Consider the following 19317-nt stretch of genomic DNA (forward strand, 5'->3'; position numbering starts at 1 on the left):
TTCATATTGGCTGACAAGAGGTGCAGCAGAACACCAGTGTGAGGGACTTGCTGGGCTGCTGTGCACTGGAAAGCTAGTCCCAGCAGGGTTAGAACCAGTGGAAATTTTGTGGTGCAAGTGCCCATGGGCGGTTAAAAGGAGTTGTGGAACTGCCTTGTGCAGCTCTGCTGGGGCAGGCTTTCTGGTGTGCAGCAGCTCTCATGGGTTACAAACACCAGCATTTCACTGCGCCTTATGTCAGCCACTGAGTTCATTATAATTCAGCAGCAATGAAGAGTATATGGTCCAATATCAAAGCTGTGCAAAACCTGTGAAGAAAGACCATGCATAGTTGAGCTGTTATAAACTAATGTAGCTAAGCTCTCAGTATACTATTGCAAGGCATTCAGACACTGCACTGATGAGTGTATCAGAAGCATTTCTGTCATGATTTTGCTCTGCCAGGAAGATACAATGCCTCTTTAACTACTTTATAATAAACATGCATAACAAATACAGTCAATGTACAAAATGGAAGGATGGAAGGATTGGCAAAAATTGCCCCCCTCTTGCGCAACTGGAAATGCCTTCCATTTGTACAAGAGTGATTTAGGATCCAACCCATTGCCTATAAATCCATTGTTAATGAAAATAATCTGAATTCATTTGGAAGATTTTGTTTGGCACAAACTTATTCTTTGAGCTTGACTCTTGATTGGATGAAGGTAGCAGTTCATACTTCTGTTTTGATCATGAAGGCATGTTGTGTACCATTCAGGGCTGCTCAGTAGGATGTCAGGGTGTCATGGATAATTACAAATTAAATTATCCCTTCTTTTCTTCAGTCATCTGATTCAACTCTGGTTTAGAAAAACGATGGCATTCTTACATGTAACATTTTTACCTGAAATTTCATGCTTGTGCTTTTCAGGATATTTACAAGAAAAAGTAGTTATCTAGTTATTCTTTTTCTCAAATATAAGTATTAGTGAAGGAATTTATTTCAACATGAAAGGGCTAAATTATGTATCTGAGTTGGAGTAACAATAGATCAAAGAAAGATACGAACAAGACAGCCTGCTTTCTATTAAGAGAAGATTGGAATGCTAACTTATTTCTCTAAGTAAGTTAGGATTCTGCTTGATCTTGAGAAATTGAGTTGAGCTGAGTTGAGTTAAATGAAGAATCAGATTGTCTTCTTCAATTTCAGTTGACTCGTTGCAGGTTAGGAACAGCTGTGCATAAGATTTTGAATTAAGAATAAGCGCCGAAAAATTATCTTTCATATAAAGCCTGTTGTAATCAATTATATTTGTATGCCTTCTGCTCTGGCTATGTCTTATAATGCTGTACTAGAAGCTACATAAGTAAATATTTTATTTATTTTGTCATATTTATATACCACCTAATATGTGTATCTCTAGGCAGTGTACAGAATGTAAAACACGACCAATATAAAACAGAGTAAACAATTAAACAATTTCACAGAATAAAAAAGTTAAAACAATTTAATGGAATAAAAACAAACAGTTTAAAATTAATTTCAGTTAAAAGCCTGAGAAAACAGATGTGTTTTGAGGGTCTTCCTAAAAGCAATCATGCTCTTATTTTGACAAGGAGCATATTCCAAAGCCTTGGGGCAGCCACAGAGGGCCACTTCCAAGTCACCACTAAATGATCTGGTGGGAAACATAACGGGACCTCTCCAGATGATCTTAATAGGTGACAGAGTTCATGACAAAGAAGGTGCTCTCTTAGGTACCCTATAGGGATGTGCACAAACCAAGGCTCATGCATTGGTTTGCTGTCAAACCAGTTTGGACAAGGTCCGAACTGGTTTGATGCGGCAGGGAGCGGACGCCATCTGCGTCCCAATGCCATGTGCGGGTTCTTGGGTTCCAATGCTGTGTGCGGGTTCTTGCAGCACTGCCACAGCAGGAAGCTGCATGCAGCATGACCTGCTCTCCTTTTTAAAAAGATCCCGTTCTCCTCCGAGTTGCTGAACTGGTTCGGACCTTGTCCAAATCTGTTCGTCACCGAACTAAAGTATGAATATTCGTTCGTGCACATCCCTAATACCCTGTACGCAAGCGGTTGAGGGCTTTATAGGTAATAACCAGCACTTTGTATTTCACTCGGAAACATATTAGTAGTCAGTGCAGTTCTTTTAAAATCAGTGTTATGTGGTCCCTTCGGGTTGTCCCAGAGACCAGTCTGGCAGCTGAATTCTGAACAAATTGTAATTTCCAGACTACGTACAAAGACAGCCCCATATAGAGTGCATTACAGTAGTCAAGCCTGGAGGTTACCAGCATATGCACCACTGTTTTAAGGTCATTTACCTCCAGAAATGGGTGTAGCTGATATATCAGCTGAAGAAGATAAAAAGTGCTCCCGGCCACTGCCTCAACCTGAGAAACCAGAGAGTTTTGGTTCCAGGAGAACTTCCAAGCTGCATACCTGATCTTTCAGGGGGAGTGTAACCTCATCTAGAAGAGGCAGATCTAAACCATCTCTCAGGTCCTGACCCCCACAGTCAGTACCTCCATCTTATTTAGATTCAGTTTGTTACTCTCATCCAGCCCATTACCACCTCCAGGCAGGCATTTAGGGAAGTTATGCCATTTTCTGATGAGGTCGATATGGAGAAATAGATCTGGGTGTCATCAGCATATTGATAACACCTTGCACCAAACCTGCACCAAAACTCCTGATGATATCTCCCAGCGGTTTCATGTAGATGTTAAAAGGAGCCTTGTGGAACTCCATACTTCAGTTCTCGCTTTGCAGAGCAGCAGTCTCCAAGTGACACTATCTGGTGTCTACCAGAGAGGTAGGAATGGAATCACTGTAAAACAGTGCCACCCAATCCCATCTCCCTCAGGTGACCCAGATGGATACCATGGTCTATTGTATTGGAAGCCACTGAGAGATCCAAAAGGATCAGCAGAGTCACACTCCATCTGTCGAGAGCCAATAGTACATATTTTAGTAGAAACTATCATGAGTGTTTATTTTTTACATTGTCACTACAATACCCAAGAGAGCAAAAAATCACATAGTGGTGTATTCTCTAAACTGGAGCTTTGCATACTCTGCAGCTTCCTAATCTAAATACTGAAGGTGTGTAAAGGTCAGCAGCAGTCTGTGACAATAGTCTATACTAAATCAGTGGGTAAGCAATAGATTTTACAATGAAGCACTATTTTAACTGAAGGATTATCCTGTTCTTATTACTGTAGTTAGCAGAGGCATCTATGTCCCACATTTCATTGTATTTTGTTGTTGAGGTTAATGACAATATTATATATATTGTTTACAACAGTAAAAATGCAGGTGATGACAAGATGCGCAGGTGAAGTGAACAATCCACCCGGGCTGCTGCACAATTTCAAAGGCAGCCCCAACAATGTAGCAACAGGATTGCTGCAGAATGCCTTTCACACCCTTCTGGGCAGCAGCACAGCACTTTCCATTGGAAAGCAGCAGCCTCATAGTTCTGTTGTGACACCGTTGGGCTGCCTTTGAAGTTGCCCAGAAGCCCTCGCGGTTTAATAGCGTTGTAAGTGGGCATGGCAACAACAAAGCTATTTGTAGAAAAAGCTGAACTGAAAATGTCTTCCCTTGTTCCATGTCTTAAAGCAGGGCTGCCCAACGCTGGACCTCCAGGTGTTGTTGGACTATGACTTCCATAATCCCTGATTATTGGCCACGGTGGCTGGGGATGATGGGAGTTGTGGTGGAGGGCCCAAGTTGTACACCATCTTAAAGGCAGCTCTTAGAGTCATTTATCTCTCTCTAGATATTTGTTTGAAATTTTTACTTAGCAATCTGGAACATCAACTTCATTAGCCAGTGACTAATAATAGAGAAAATATTTTAGATGCAGCAAACAGTTGTAAAGGCCGGGACAAAACTCGCATAGGGCTGGTTGTAGCGTTAATTTTTGCCTTGTTTACCCCTCACAGCCAGTTCTTGGAGAATTTAAATGCAGCACTCATGTTAAATTGTACAAGTAACATTTCATGGATCAATAATATTTTAGTCTTAGGACCAAAAGTTTTAATTAAAACTAAAATTAAATTTCAAAACTAGATATACACTTTGTAAGATGGCATTGAATATAGCGTGCCTGTTCATTATGACCTGATCCAAAGGATCTTGTGTAGTAGTGAAAAGCATTTCTGTATGCTGAAGGACACTTGCCCATTTCCCCTTGTAGCAACATCTCCCTTCACCAGGTCAAATTCTGCTATGGAGGTTCCCCTCAACCCTCAGGAGTGAGAGTGAATGAGGCGATTCACACAGGCGGCCAAGCCCAGGCTTGGGCAGCCCAGCTTGTGCACCGCCGGGATTGAGCCTGATTCCAGTGCTGCCTCAGCCCAGGAATTTACCCCAGGCTTTAAGGGCGCAAGCGGACCCTTTACCCCAGGTTCGGGGGTGTGTGTGGGGGGCCCTGCAGGCAGCCAGTGCACACATAGAACCGGGCAGCAAGAGCACTCAGCTGAGGGAGGAGCCCTCAATGCCCTGCACTCCTGGCACGGTGCATTGAGTGGGGTTACAGGACTTCCTCCTCTGGCTCCCTGCTCTGCTGCTTGCTGCAGGACTGATCGTGTGTCGGGTGAGCAGCAGAGCCAAGCGACCAGAATCGCTCATGTGTGGGGAGGCAGGCTCCCTGCCAGCCCTCTACCCTGCCCGCTTATTTGGTCATGTGTATGATCTTAATGAGAGAGAGAGAGTGTGTGTGTGTAAAAGATAAGTCATAGTACACACAGAGATGTCTGTCCATGGCCTTCTGGAACCTGGTCTATTTTTATACATCAGTATACGACATTCGCTGAAATACTATCCAAGTACTAATTTTAAAGTTACACAAACAAGAGGGCTCCAATTTATGTTTTTTAACAGACTGCAAAAACTCTCCACTAGTGTCCTTTTTGCTCAAACGTAATTGTAGTAATTTAATTTTTGAGCCACGCTATTCCCCTGCCCCCACAAACAGAGAGTGGTGTTTTTCCCTTTATCAAACAACAAGGCTAACACACTCTTCTTTTAAATAATGATCAAGGAATTTTTTTTATTCATTTAAGTTTCAGTATCATTACAGAAAATGTTATGGTACAGAGTTGTTTAACATTAGTTTTATTTCTTTGCTCATTTAATTTCCACACGAATGCTGGTAACACTAATATCTGTACAAGATCAGTCTTTGATTTTTTTAGATTTTAATTCTGTACATTTTTAAATGTATTGGTTAAAAAGGCTGTCAGCACTTAAGGAAGCAATTTTTGTTGTTTGCTTAAACAAAAAGGTATCCAGTTACTGCCCAAGAGTACTTAGCTGGGTGGCTGCTGGGATGACAGATATCCCTGAACGCGCAGCAAGGGGAGAAAACCTCGGGGCTTGATCGGGTTCCCAATGCAGCCACTCTGCTTTTGGCACTGTGCACATCAACACGAGATACAAGATAAAGAACAAGCAGAAGCTCTCTGTGAAGCGGTTATGAAGCATACTAATAAGGGAAATCCAAGTGTTGTCTACGCTAGTATAAATAAGCAGACAGCCTTGTTTTAAGAGCATAAGTAGTTGTATCTTAAAGATGAGAAAAAACACAAGTTCTGCAGGCACCTACCGCTGTCTACTAAAAGCTACCGCTATCTGAACTAGCATTGAACACACAAAGCAATTGCAAGAAAGGAAAAAGTTGCTTTGATATAATCAGAATAGATTTCTTTAAGATTTATTTTTAAAGTTTTTTTAAAAGGTATTTATTTAAATCCATTTGAAATATAGTTCAAGGTGTTGACTATACTGATCAACTTTTATCCAAATCAGAAAAACTAGCTGTGCCGTTGCATATTACAGGATACAGTCAATGATATGTGGACATGCATCAAAACTTCTCTCTTGCTGGTGACATCATAGTCTTCCAATGACCATGACATCAACCACCTCGCCCTTATGAAGTTCCACATACTGTTCTGTCTTTGGAGGTAGCATCAACAGTCCATTGGCACTGCGCATACTCATCAGACGACTGCTCATCTGATTCCCTACAAGGAAACAAATATTCTCGTGAGCAGGGCAAATACATATATGCATGCAGCTATATAAAGCTATTTTCTGAAAATGAATCCTAAAGCTATAATGGTTTCATGTGGTGAAGAGAGGTCCTTTGGAATAACATGGCAAATGTACATGAAACTGTCAGCCTTCTTTCCCTAGATTTCCTCATGCTGCAATTACCTTTGATCAAATCCTTCCCTATTTAAAGCTTTTATATTTTCCTCATATAGACAACTTTCACTTATTTCCCAAATTGAATTACCCCTATATTTATCTTACACAGGAATGGCCTTAACAGTTAATCTTCACCACTCAGATTATACTGTTGTTTTAATTTTTTTTTGCACAACACCAAAGCATTTAGTCACTTCATACTGTCACAGAATCTTAAAACCGATGTGGATAACTGAGTTCACATCTGAGTCTCTGCACAACAGAAGTTTAATAAAATATTCTAGATGGTTCTGATAGGTTTCCTAACGGGACTGACTTGCTCTGAGCCAGCTCCAAAAGTGGGGAGTTTAAACGGCCAGCTTTTGGTGCTGACTCTCTCCCCTATGCAACAGGAGGGATGCAAGGCTGGAGGAGGAAGGAAGCGAAAATAAAGGAAGTGAAGACACAGGGATACATTGTGTGCTGCCCATTCAGAAAAGGCTGACCATTACTCTGTATGAGTTAGCCTTCAATGTTAAGTACCTCCACTGCCTGTGAAATCTTCAGAGGTGATATCTGTACTGAGAGTTGTTTTTTGGAGGGTGTGTTCAAAATGGCAGACGGGGGAGAATGGGGGTTCAGGGAGATGGCATTTCCATCTGTAGCTGAGAGTGTGGGCTGTACATATGTGCCAGTTCTGGCCCTGATCCAGAGGATGAAATTGTTTTACAGTACTGTAGCATGGTGCTACAAGCTGTGATAGATTCTCTGAATGTTTCATGGATGTCTATCCTGATGTTTCTGGCCAAAGCCACAACACAGCCATCATTTAGACATTCCCCCTCATCGACAATCGAGTCTGGAACCATTCCTAGAGTGCTGAACAGGCTTCTAATAAGGCCAATGGTCCTTGGAGACTAGGGATACACCCTTGAGATACATAATGTACCGTACTCCTTAGAATGCCATGGAATGGAACAAATGAGACTAACTTAGAACACTCTCATCTCTCTTATAACCCAGTTCTCCTCGTTAAAATTCACACCTGTTTTCTAATCATACACAGAGCCACAGCTTAAAAGGAAAGTTATTTCTATGAAAAGGTAGGAAGTGACTGACTGTTGTGCGGGGGCGGGGGCGAGGAGCGATAGTAGCAAAACTTGTCCCCATAGCTAAGCAGGGTCCGCCCTGGTTGCATATGAAAGGGAGACTTGATGTGTGAGCACAGCAAGATATTCCCCTCAGGGGATGAAGCCGCTCTGGGAAGAGCAGAAGGTTTCAAGTTCCCTCCCTGGCTTCTCCAAGATAGGGCTGAGAGAGATTCCTGCCTGCAACCCTGGAGAAGCCGCTGCCAGTCTGTGAAGACAATACTGAGCTAGATAGACCAATGGTCTGACTCAGTATATGGCAGTTTCCTATGTTCCTATCTATTCTCTGTGCTTATTGGCCACACTGAGAACTGTTGGAGAGCTCCAAGAGTGGCTGGAGATCACCTAAGGAGCTTGTGCTGAATTTCCCACCCCGCTTTTCTAATAAGGGTTAATGTGCTGCTGATAAGCCAAGGCCTTGCAAACAGTAGGGCAGAGACTAAGACTGTATTCAGGAACTTCATAGAGCAACGATAGTTCTGTGAAATGTTTTCTCTCACAAGAATAAATGTTTTCTCTCACAAGAAATAGCTGTGTCATATAATAGTTAAAATAATACTGCTGCTGCTGCCCTTCAGTCTTTTGTAATATTAGCTAAATATGTATTTAAGTGCATCTGTTCTAAAACGGGTAAAATTTCAGTTGTTGCACCTGCTCTCCCCTCACTTCAAATTTTGTATCTCAGACTTTCAAGGACACACACCACTTTAAAAAAAAAATCTAAACTGGATCAGTGAGTACACATTGTTTTGCATTTTAGGAAATGTAGAGAGGAGGGAGGGGCAGCCTGAGCAATGTATGCTTTTTGCTTCATGTGTAAAATACAAATTGGGTGAAGTTCATGAGCTCGATTTGTGGGAAGGAGCTGAGACTCTCATGTTTGTCCCATCCGTTACTCCTGTTTCAGATGTTACACAATAATCACAAGCAGAAAAAGTGCAAGCCAGTTCTCTCTTTCCCCAAGTTGATCACAGAGCCAGGAATGCTTCTAAGTGGCTAACCTGTACTTTGTGCCCAAGGCAGTGGTTCTTGGTGATGCCAAGTCAGTATGCACCGATGGTATTCTGGACGAGGGTCCAATTTTACATCACATGATAACTGCAGAAAAGCATGCATAGAAAGAAAACACAGTGGTATTGTTTCCTTCTCATTGAAAAGACCACAGTCTGAAAATCCACCTTCCGGGTGTCTCAAAATACAATGACTAGCTTCTCTACAGTATTGCTGGCACAGTGTGTGACCTTCCCTAAGCTTTTCTTCCCTTTCGAGCCTATCCTGACCCTCTGATGGTAAGGGGACCTTCAGCAACAGTGTATAATGCAGCAGAGGGGCAGGAGCCCCATGGCCGCCCCCACCCGGCATCTGACGTCAGACGCAGGGGCCTGGCTAGCCACACCCCCACATCTGATGTCAGATGCGGGGAACGTCGTCTCCATACCAAATGGGGCCCCGTGGCCCCGTTTGGAAGGGAGATTGGCCCGCACTGCGTTGGGCAGCGTGGGTCAGAGCGAATCTCCCTGCCTTAAAGGCAGGGAGAGCCATTCTGGCTGCAGTGCCAATGCAGCACGGGCCGATTTCTCTCCTAAAAGGGGCTGCGCGGCCTCATTTGGGAGGGAGATCGATTGGCCCCACTGAAAGCTGAAATTGGCCCCACTGCGTTGGCAGTGAGACCAGGGGTGGCTCTCCCTGCCTTCAAGGCAGGGAGAGTCACCCTGGCCATGCTGCCAATGCAGCGCAGGCCAATTTCAGCTCCAAACAGGGCCACGCGGCCCCGTTTGGGACTGAAATAACGCCCCTGCGTCTGTCAGACATGGGGGGCGTGTCTGGGGCCTCACTCATGGTCCCTGATTGGTGGCAGCCCACTTTCTTTGAACCCGTTTGCCCAATGGTGGCTCTGCCCCTGCACAGGGGGCTGAAGAGGGGATCCTAGGAACCTTGCTAGTTTCGAAAGCTGCAGCCAAATGTGTGTAGGCTTTACTGCAGGGTGAGAAAATTCAGACGGAGCAAGCCAAACAAACCTGACCCTGCTAGGCATTCTTCCTTCTCTAACCATTAAACAGCTCTGAGCTCAAGGAGCAAGTGTGTAATTTCTAGCTGCTTCAGAACTGTTGCTTCGTAGTGCACACTTCCAATATATCTTCTGACCTCTATCTAACTACATTTCCTGATTTTCCAGAGTACAGTTCACATTCCCCAAACCACAAATTGTGTACAAAATGTGCAGATTTTAGGTGCTGGAAACATCACTTGCAATTATCACCAGTACCTATCTGAACTTTCTATATAAGGCTCAATAGCTATGGTATTTCCTACAGATACTCCCCTTAGTTTATTTCTCCACACTTTTCATCATTGCTGTAACTCGGGGGATCTTAGAGGCCCATCCTACATTTAACAACTCTTACCCTGGCTTTTATGATAGTGGGACGAGGATCCAGGATTCCCTGCATTTTCCTCAGTGCTGGGACAACGAAGAGATTGCAGGTAACAACAGCTGACACAGGATTCCCTGAAGATCAAGAAACAACAGCAGTTTTAAAATAATCAGTTCTGAATTGCTTAAGGAATTATTTTTTTAAAAGCTGTTATGTTGTGTGGAGGAATACCTGTCTACCCACTGCTTTACCACCATGTGTGGAGTATTCAGCCTGCTGTGCTACCATGAGACATGGATCTCCCTGACAATTACTACAGGTTGAGTATCCCTTATCCGAACTGCTTGGGACCAGAAGTGTTCTGGATTTCAGACTTTTCCAGATTTTGGAATATTTGCATATTTGTAACGAGATATCTTGGGCATGGGATCCAAGTCTAAACAAGAAAAGTTACTGTACACTGTATTTTATTTTTGTAGGTTTTATTTAAAGTATAAAAACAAATAAGCATTAAATTTACAATAACTACAGGTAGCTGAAAATGTAATGAAAACTAAGCCGCAATGAGTTGGTGCTGCGGGCGCATACAGTAATGGTTTCTGGATTTTGGAGCATTCTGGATGTCCGGATTAGGAATACTCAACCTGTAGTTTAACCGCTGCCATCAAGCAGACTTTTGTGCTCTAGCCTGAGTCTGCCACAACAGCCTTTCAAACTTCTGTTGCAAAAACCAACTTTGGTTTTTGGTAAGGCCTACCAGCTTAGGGTGGAATAAACAGGCCTACAGGCATGGGATGGAGTAAACAGAAGCTACAATTTTCCTGTAATTAAAACAAGTAATTTTACTTTGCAGTTCACTTTAAATCAATAGTTGCTTCACAAGTTTAGTATTAAAAATCATTAACCAAAAGAGCATAAGGAATAAACAAAATGTGGTCAAAAATGCACCCTCTAACCTGATTCTTACTGAACCCTAATTTAGAGTCCTTGATGAATACTTTTAACAACTCTGGCTTGTTCCTTTTCTTGTCCTGGTCACAGTACAGGCTTGAGGTTCAATCCAGCTGGGTTCTTCTGTGATTTCAGCTCTGGCTACAGCCACAGCACTGATTCTCTCAGCCTGGGCTAACAATTCTTCAGCTTTGACTGGCTTCAGCTCCTTCACTTGGACTGGGCTCAGTTCCTTCAGCTTTCCAACATCTATTTCTTGTCCTTCTCTCTCCTTTTCTCTGCACGCTACAGCTCTTGTAACTGCAGACTCTCCATTCTGACTTCCAAAATTGAACTCTCACTGCTTACTTCCCAAACTCAACTTCTTCTTTCAGACTCTCACTCTCCAGGACTCTAACTCTCAAAGCTTCCAAACTCAAATCTTTCCAGCTCTAGCTTCAACTCTAACTCTCTCTCTGTAAATACACATTTTGGTCCCAACAGTTTTTCAAACAATCCAATTAGTACAACTCAAAAGTTTCCTCCATTGTTCAAAATATAATCAATACCATAAAATTCCCTTTTCCTCCAAAAACCCAACCAGTGCACATTGCATCCTCCTTCACTGAAACTTGCTTCACAGAAGTCATGAACTTACAAGCATATTATAATCACAATCTATTTACAAAAATGATGATGTTTTAGGAATATCAATGCAGTAGTAATGTAATTCATTATAAGGGCTTATTTACAAAATCCCAGAGGGCTAAGCCTTGTTCCTCCACATGTTGTTAAAGCACTCTTCAAGATTCCATATCTATGCTAGGCATAGAGAACATTTTTCACCTACATCCTTTGTGACATCTGGAAGATGCAGCACTTCACAGCATGCAGAGTTGAAATTACTAAGGGTTATGCATTTAGGAACTTAAGGGCCCAGTACATAAGTTTTGTGGGATTTCTAATTTGTTCTGTACTTTTGTGTATATTTTGTGTACATCTGTGAAGGGCAGTTATATATCTAATTTACCAAATCTTACCTGGGAGTGCAAATATTATTTTCCTTACACCATCACTATCCAAAGTTGCAAAGGTTGTTGGCAAGCTAAGAAGAAAAATAAACTGTTAAAACTATTAAACAGATTTTGCACTACTGCAAAATATTGTTTTCTTTTGGTATACAGTCTGGAAAGTTTTGGCTTTCTTCATTTTTGCCACTTTCTACATCCTTAGGACCACTGTCAGATGTAACTGCTCTCATAAAACATGGGTAAATAAACTATAATTGAATTCATAGTACATTCTAGATCTTTTCTGATAAGACTTTTTAAAAAATCCCTAACGTTGTAGCATCTTACTGACCTTCAAATAGACTCCTCCCCCGCTTTTACTGGCCAGTTTCTGCTATCATCGTCATCAACCACCACACAGACAACTGCTTTAATTTCTTTGGACACCTTAACTGGTTTTCTTTGAGTAATCAGCTGTCCATTCACACATATGAGTACTGCACCTGTACAGAGACAATATTTGGAAATGTCTAGAGCTTGGCTTCAACATTTTAGGTATGGATCCCACCTCCTAGATGCAAGGGTTCATGCACTAATAGGTGTGGTCCAAACCTCAACTCCAAAGAAACACCTACAGAAGTGGATATGAACCAAAGAAGAGCTGCAGCAGAGAGGGGTGGGGGGCTTGTGTGAATGCACAGATGACCACTCAAAGAACATCAGTTACAACACCTGCTTTTCTTCTTTGTGGTCTGTGCATTCCCACATATGGGAGAGCAATACATTACATATTTGGAGCTGGGGACAGCCCAGCTAGGAGAAGAGAGAATGAAGAACTGCTCATCAGAATCTGACATCAGCTTGATTATTTATTTATTTTATTAAATATACCACCTAACATCAAAATCTCTAGGCAGTGTACAGAATTAATATAAATTAATATAAAACATTTACAATTCATAAAAAGATAAAAATCATAATGATAAAAACACATTAAAATTAAAAAGTTAGATTTCAGTTAAAAACCTGGGATAATACCTGATGAACACTGAAGGCTGAGCCCAGGTTGCAGCTTGACAATTGTCCAGTATCAAATGCCCTTATCAAAGGCAGTGGATGTTGACTGATACGGTGGAGTGGGCTCAGATCACTGTTGGTACCAGCTGTTTAGCCATCTGGTAGGTCAGTCTGATAAGCCAGTTGGATTGGTTAAGGCAGTGTGGGCTTTCTCTCTATCAGAAGTTGGGAGAAAATTAAAAAAAAAATGTCCGGCTAATGCAGAAGTCTGAAAAAACTGTGGGCAAGAATGTGAAATCAGGACAGAGAGTGACCTTGCCCTTGGTGGGGGTGGGGTTGGGGGAGTGTAAAGCAAGTCTGTATGTAAGACTTGAAATTCTATGAATCTATGTACTGTGGTAATAGCAAGAAGGAATACCACTTCTAGCTATATGAGACAGAGTTTGCAGAATGCAAGAGATTCAAAGGGCTCAAGCATCACTTGAGACAGAGAGAGCCAAGGAACGATCCTACGAAGGTGTCAGTTTTGCGGTGGATAGAAAGAGCTGATTGAGAGGAGAGTCCTTGAAGAGAAGAGGGAAAACAGAAATAGATGCCACGTACACTGGGAGAAGACATATTCCGACCTGGGAGGAGGTACTTCAGTATGATTGAGAGGGGAGCTGATTTGGTTGGGACACCATCGTTTTAGGAAGACAGGGAATCTGATTCATTTAGCAGTGTATGAGCATCTGGTGGACGATGCTCATCTTGAGGAAGACAAGCTGGAGAGAACAGTTCTATTCTCTAATCTGTTGTGCCATGAAGCACAAGGTGGGTATGCTAGGGCAGAGGATCAAGTCTTTGACTATTAAAAGAAGATGAAAGGGCGATATCAGTGGATTCCTTTGGAGAGGATGAAGAGGCTGAAAAACTATGGTTGATGTGGTCACCAATGGGTGAGAAGTTGGCTCTGCCCATTTGATTTTGCACATGACCTGAGGTATGATCGGGGAAGGTGGAAACTCCAGTGAGGAGGAAGCTATTTCAAAGTGAGGTAGTCTGACCTTACTCTGTTGCAGAATAAATGGCACTGAGGTGAAGAGATTCCATGTTCTGAAGATGTGACAGAGAAATGAGGGGTGAACCATCCATTTGAGGATTGAGTTGAACATTTGGCTGAGGACATCTGAGCATTCAGGTGGCCTTGTACATGTACAGCTGAGGGTTGGACTTGATGCAAAATTTGCCAGGATTAGCACCTGTAAGGAGTGGTGATGAAGAACATATATGTAGAGTATTCAAGATAAAAGCTGTAAGGCTGTTGTGGAATAATTTTTAAAAACTGATTTAGTCCAATACATAGCCTTGCCAGTTGGCTGGGGTGGGAAGGAGATTACACATTATAGTGTAGTCCCAGAGATGGAACAGACAATGGTTGGGCAGAGGGTATCCAATTGTCTTTGTTTTAGGTATTGATGCTTTTGTATCAGTCTCCTGCAGCAGGTGTGGAGTGGAAGAAGTTGATGGGGCATCAAATACTGAAGAGATTGTTTAGGTCACAATCACTGGATTGTGAAGGGGCAGTTGTGACCGACCACTTCTTTTTCTTTTCAGGAGCTATAGGAGCAGAATGGTGCTTATGTGTCTTCAAATCAGAGGAACCTGGAGCTGAAGAGGAGGCTGACGTTCCTAAGTTTGCATGTGTATCAGCACTGAGAGTAAGAGCCAGTTTTGGGGTCTGATAGCAAGGCTGAAGGCAACTTGCTAGTTCAAGAGGCCAGGACTGAGGTCGTGGTAGATATCTGTATTGACAGAATCAGTAGGTTGAGATGCCAACTTATGTGAGGCCTGAAGAGTCCTTTCCCAAACAAGCACTTTAAGGCATGATAAGTTATTGTTTTTGGTCTGCTTCATAAGTCACTGGCAGTGTGGGCATGTAGCCACTTGATGGTCCTCTCTCATGCAGGGAAGGCACCTATTGAACCAGATAGCTTTCCTCTCCGGAAATGCACCGTTTAGATGTGGCATTCCTGGTTACAGACTCATGACCACAGTTGGGATGTGGCAGCAAGGATATAGGAGCGAGTTGAGATTTTGTTTTTTAAAGTCTAACAGGTAAAACAAAATACTCAGGTATTGTTTTTTGTTTTGGTAAGTTTATACAAAGTGAGCAGTAGTAATTCATTCATTTATCATATTTTTATATCGCTTGATATGTAAATCTCTAGGCAGTGTAATAATGCAAAGCCAAGCAAACTTAAAGTGCTAGCTCTAGAAGCAGAAATCCCAATGCTGCTGCTGAAAAAGAACTGAGGAGAGGGGTGAGGGACCTACCTATTATGGCATGCATTGTCACCTTCAGGGATCAGGATCCATGCCTAAAAATGTGAAGCTAAGCTCACAACATTTCTGGATGTTGTCTCTACACAGATCATTTCCCATATGTGGAAATGCATGGATACTGCAAAGAACATTTAGATGCCAACAGCACAGTTCAAAGCATGTCTACTCAAAAGAACATTCCACTGAGCTTAACAAGACTTACTCTCTACTAAATATGCTTAGGACTGCTGCCAAAGTGTTAGCCATTTGTAACACGTTTAATATTCTAAAAGCTAAGTTTGTTCTAAATATTCCAGTCTTCCAAAGATATTTACATCTTTTAATTCCTGAGTTTTGTTAATAACTAACATTTACTCTCCCTGCTCCACTAAAGATACACCCAGCTTCTCAGCAGAGGTAGGAGTTTAAATTAAATGGAAGAAAACTGGAGTTTAGTATATGTAAGAATTTTTCTAATTAAATAAATATTTCAGCAGCTTTATACTATGCTATCTTCTACACTGGACCTTTTTTTTTTTTAAAGAAAAAAATCATTTTATTAAACCTTTTGCTTCACGCACCTTTGCCTTATGTTGATTGTACCACAAAATCTACTGAAATTATTAAGATTTATTCATCATTTTGACAGATGTTGTAGACAGCAATAAAGTGATTTCAGATGTTAATCATAAGCCTGAATACAGAGAGCACAAGATAGTTGCTCTTCCTGTATTTTCATGGTCATTAATGGTCACCCTGGGGCAGTTTCCCTGCATAAACATCTCCCCTTGGAGCAGATCTGCGAGTCTCTACTTCAGATGATAACATTATGTATGAATATAGACAGTGCAACTCACTCATGTATTTGGGCATATTTTTACTGTCTGAAACCACTCACAGTGACAGAATCACCTCTGTCTTTGGCTAGAACTTGTCATGTTACAGGATGTGCAGCTGGCTGCCACTAAAAGCAGCAGCTCCACATCTTCTACCCCCTCCCCCGTAATGTTCAGTGAAGCATATTACATATTTTAATGCCACCATGTTGTGCGTTTCCCTGCCTCTACAAGTGGCAGCCAGGGAAGTGGAGCAGGGCCAGGAAAACTCTCAGTGTAATTGTAATTTTGCTGTCTTGTCACATTTTGTTTTACTAAATGTTATGGGGGAGAGAGATGAAGGAGGCAGAGACCCATCTAGTTTGAGTCTTTTATATAGTGATTGGTTATATATACACAGTAAGACCTCGGTACTCGCGGGGGTTCCATTCACCACAATTACCGTGGATAAGGAAACTGCAAATACCGAGTCATTAGGGCAATGGCATTGCAGGGGTTAGATTCCTGGAGGCCCGGAAATAGCAGAAAAAATGGGCAAAAATGGGGCGGGAGGGGAAGTAAAATGCCCTACCATGCTTCATGGGCCTGCAGCAGTCCATCAATGCCCCACCCCAAGGCCAAAATCTAGGTTTCCCCCACAAAAAATCAAGGTCCCCCCTCTTTTTATTACACAAATAAGCCACAAAATGGCTCCTTTTCTTAAAATGGTGACTGGAAATTAGGGATGTGCGTTTCGTTTCGGATACAAAACGTTTTGTGAACAAAACAGGCCATTTGGGCTGTTTTGTAGCAAAACAAAACACCCAATGCTCAAAACAGAAAATTTTGTAGCCAAAACCTGTTTCGGATACAAAATGTTTTGTTGTTTCGGCTGTTTTGGAACTCCATTTTGCAATCGCAAAAAGTCTTTCTCCTTCAGTCTCCATTTTGAGTTTTGACATCTGTTTGAATTTCCAGCCCTTCCAGCCCGCAGATTGGCCAGCGAAAGCATGGGCTGATCTGCTGGCAATTGCCTCCTTATTCCTTTTAAGCAAATTTAAGGGTAAATTTTACCTTCTTTGGCCAGTGGGGCAGTGTGCATTTCATTGCTGTTGTTTCACACTGTTGTGTGTAGATCAATTGCATTTCGGGCAGGGGGGATGTAGATGTGCATGACCTTTTGAAATCTGCCTGATTTTTTCCAAAGCTCTGCTGTTGTTGATGTGTGATGCTGATGTTATTTGGGGTGGATTGGGGGCAGAAAGGGGGCTTTAGGGGCAGAAGAGTGGTTCAGGTGGTAGTGCCCCAATGGGTGCCTGCTGCCACCCAGATTCCAAAGGAATTGGGAAAAGGGCTGATTTTTAAAGAATTTCTGGTTGAAATGTCTTTGGGGCAGATTCGGGGCAGAAAGGGGGCCTGAGGGGCAAAACAGTGGGTTGGGTGGCAGTGCCCCAAGGGGTGCCTGCCATTCCAAAGGAACAGGGCAAAGGGCTGATTTCTTAGGAATTGTTGGAAGTTTACGCTTCTTTAAGGTCCCCCCCCCAGGGAATAATGGAGGTTTCAGCAGACCCATAACTCCACCGGGGGGGCACTGGGGTGATTGGGAGTGAGTGGTGGTGTAGTGCACATAGGGTGCCAACCGCCCCCATGGGTTGCTAACCCATGGGGTGCTGGGTTCTGTTGTTTCTGAGGTGTTCTGAGTGTAGATTCTCTGGTAGCATATAAGATTTTCAATGACAAACCATGAATCCACTCTCATATGCTACCAGAGAATCTGAATCTACACTCAAAACATCTCAGAAACAACAGAACCCAGTACCCCATGGGTTAGCAACCCATGGGGTGGTTGGCACCCTATGGCACCACTCGCTCTGGGCCACCCTGGTGCCCCCCAAGCGCAGTTATGGGGCAGGAATTATGGAGGTCCATCATTCCCTATGGGGAAGAACTTTACAGACATGCAAACTCCATTGCATCTTTAAAAATCAGCCTTCTGCCCAATTCCTTTGAAATAATACTGGCAGCTTCCTTGCCCCCACTGGGCACTACCACCCACCCTACTGTGCTCTGGGTCACCCCTTTCCCCCCCAAATGAAGCTATACTTTTGCTAAAACCTCAATTCTTCCCTATGGGGAAAATCCCATACTTCAAAAATTCACCAAAACCCAGCCCTTTGCCCAATTCCTCTGAAATTTGGGTGATAGTTTCCACCCATTCGGCACTACCGCCCCCACCCACTAGTTTTTCCCTAGGGCCATTTTTAAAAATCCAAAACGTTTCGGATTCGGATTTTGCAATTTCGAACAAAGAACAAAATTGGGGTGTTTTGGATTGGCTGGTTTCGAATAAAGAACAAAACGGGGGTGTTTCGGATTCGGGCCAAAAACAAAACAGAAGGAAAAAAAAAGCACAACCCTAGTGGAAATTACCTCCAAGGTCATTTCCGGCCACCCCACAATCAGTGGATACACAAATTTAACCCCCTTTCCCCCATTTTTCCGCATATGCCGAGGTCAGGTGTCAATTACCCGACTGCAGATACACGAATAGTGAGGTTTGACTGTATATGTGTATGTGTGTGATCTATGGCACTTGTCAGGAGTGATATTTGTCGCTTAAACCCACATCCACTTATTTAGGACTTTATGTTGCTGCTATTATGTCTGGCAGCACCACCACTTGGTAATGTAAGACAGTAGCAATTCGATGACAAATCTATACCCAGAAGTCCCACTTGGTTGCCATTTGTTTACATTATGGCTGTGATGCAAAGCCTCAATCACATGGAAGTGGGTTTTCAGCCATTATAATGAGGAATCAGGTTGTCCTGTTATTGTGGGGCTAGTTTCTCAGCTTCCGCTCCCCCAGGCTTCCTTCCTGACCGAACAGGCCTCAGTGTGTGAATGTGGAAAATTGGGTGGTTAGCGCACCACAACCCTCAGTATTCCTTCTGTGTAAGGCTTTGCTGTTTAGCCTGACTGGCTCTGCTCCTTGGATTCCCTCCGCTCCACCATCCTGGCCTGGCAGTCCTCCCCAGGCACTCCCCAGGGCTCATACCTGATCTCATCTGTTTAAATATTGCTTGATAAGGCAACATCAAGGGATATATATATATATATCCCTTGATGTTGCCTTATCAAGCAATATTTAAACAGATGAGATCAGGTATGAGCCCTGGGGAGATCAGGTATGAGCCCTGGGGAGATCAGGTATGAGCCCTGGGGGATATATATATATATATATATATATGGGGGCTTCTGTCTTGTGAGAGTCTGTCCTCCTACAAGATCCCTTCCTCCTCCTTACCTTCTCCTTCAGCTGCTGGCACATAGGAGCTGACTGGCACCACCTCTCTTCCCTGTTCCTCCATCTCCTGCAGCCCCTCCCCCAAGCTGGAAGCAGCTGCAACGGATGTGTCTAGTTTCTCGCTAAACCAATTGGTGGCTCCAAATCCAACATTCCACAAAACTTAATAAATTCTGCTTAAGATTGGAGGGAAAATCTAGATAAGAGAGTCTC

The 19317-nt window shown here is 42.8% G+C and overlaps 1 protein-coding gene across 37 annotated transcripts in view; it reads right to left on the minus strand.

Annotated features, from left to right (window-relative positions):
- Positions 1 to 5026: 5026 nt before the first annotated feature.
- GPHN (gephyrin) overlaps positions 5027 to 19317 on the minus strand; it is a 556374-nt gene continuing 542083 nt past the window's right edge. For all 37 annotated transcript variants that reach the window (XM_053285016.1, XM_053285048.1, XM_053285057.1 and 34 more), the window contains 4 exons: positions 11692 to 11756; positions 9752 to 9855; positions 8348 to 8444; positions 5027 to 6032 (listed from right to left, as the gene is read on the minus strand). In XM_053285016.1, the coding sequence (XP_053140991.1) occupies positions 5899 to 6032; positions 8348 to 8444; positions 9752 to 9855; positions 11692 to 11756 (400 nt within the window). In that variant the 3' untranslated portion in view covers positions 5027 to 5898. The remainder of the gene's footprint in view (positions 6033 to 8347; positions 8445 to 9751; positions 9856 to 11691; positions 11757 to 19317) is intronic.

Source organism: Hemicordylus capensis, chromosome 1 (assembly GCF_027244095.1).
Source record: "Hemicordylus capensis ecotype Gifberg chromosome 1, rHemCap1.1.pri, whole genome shotgun sequence".
Classification (NCBI taxonomy): Eukaryota; Metazoa; Chordata; class Lepidosauria; order Squamata; family Cordylidae; genus Hemicordylus; species Hemicordylus capensis.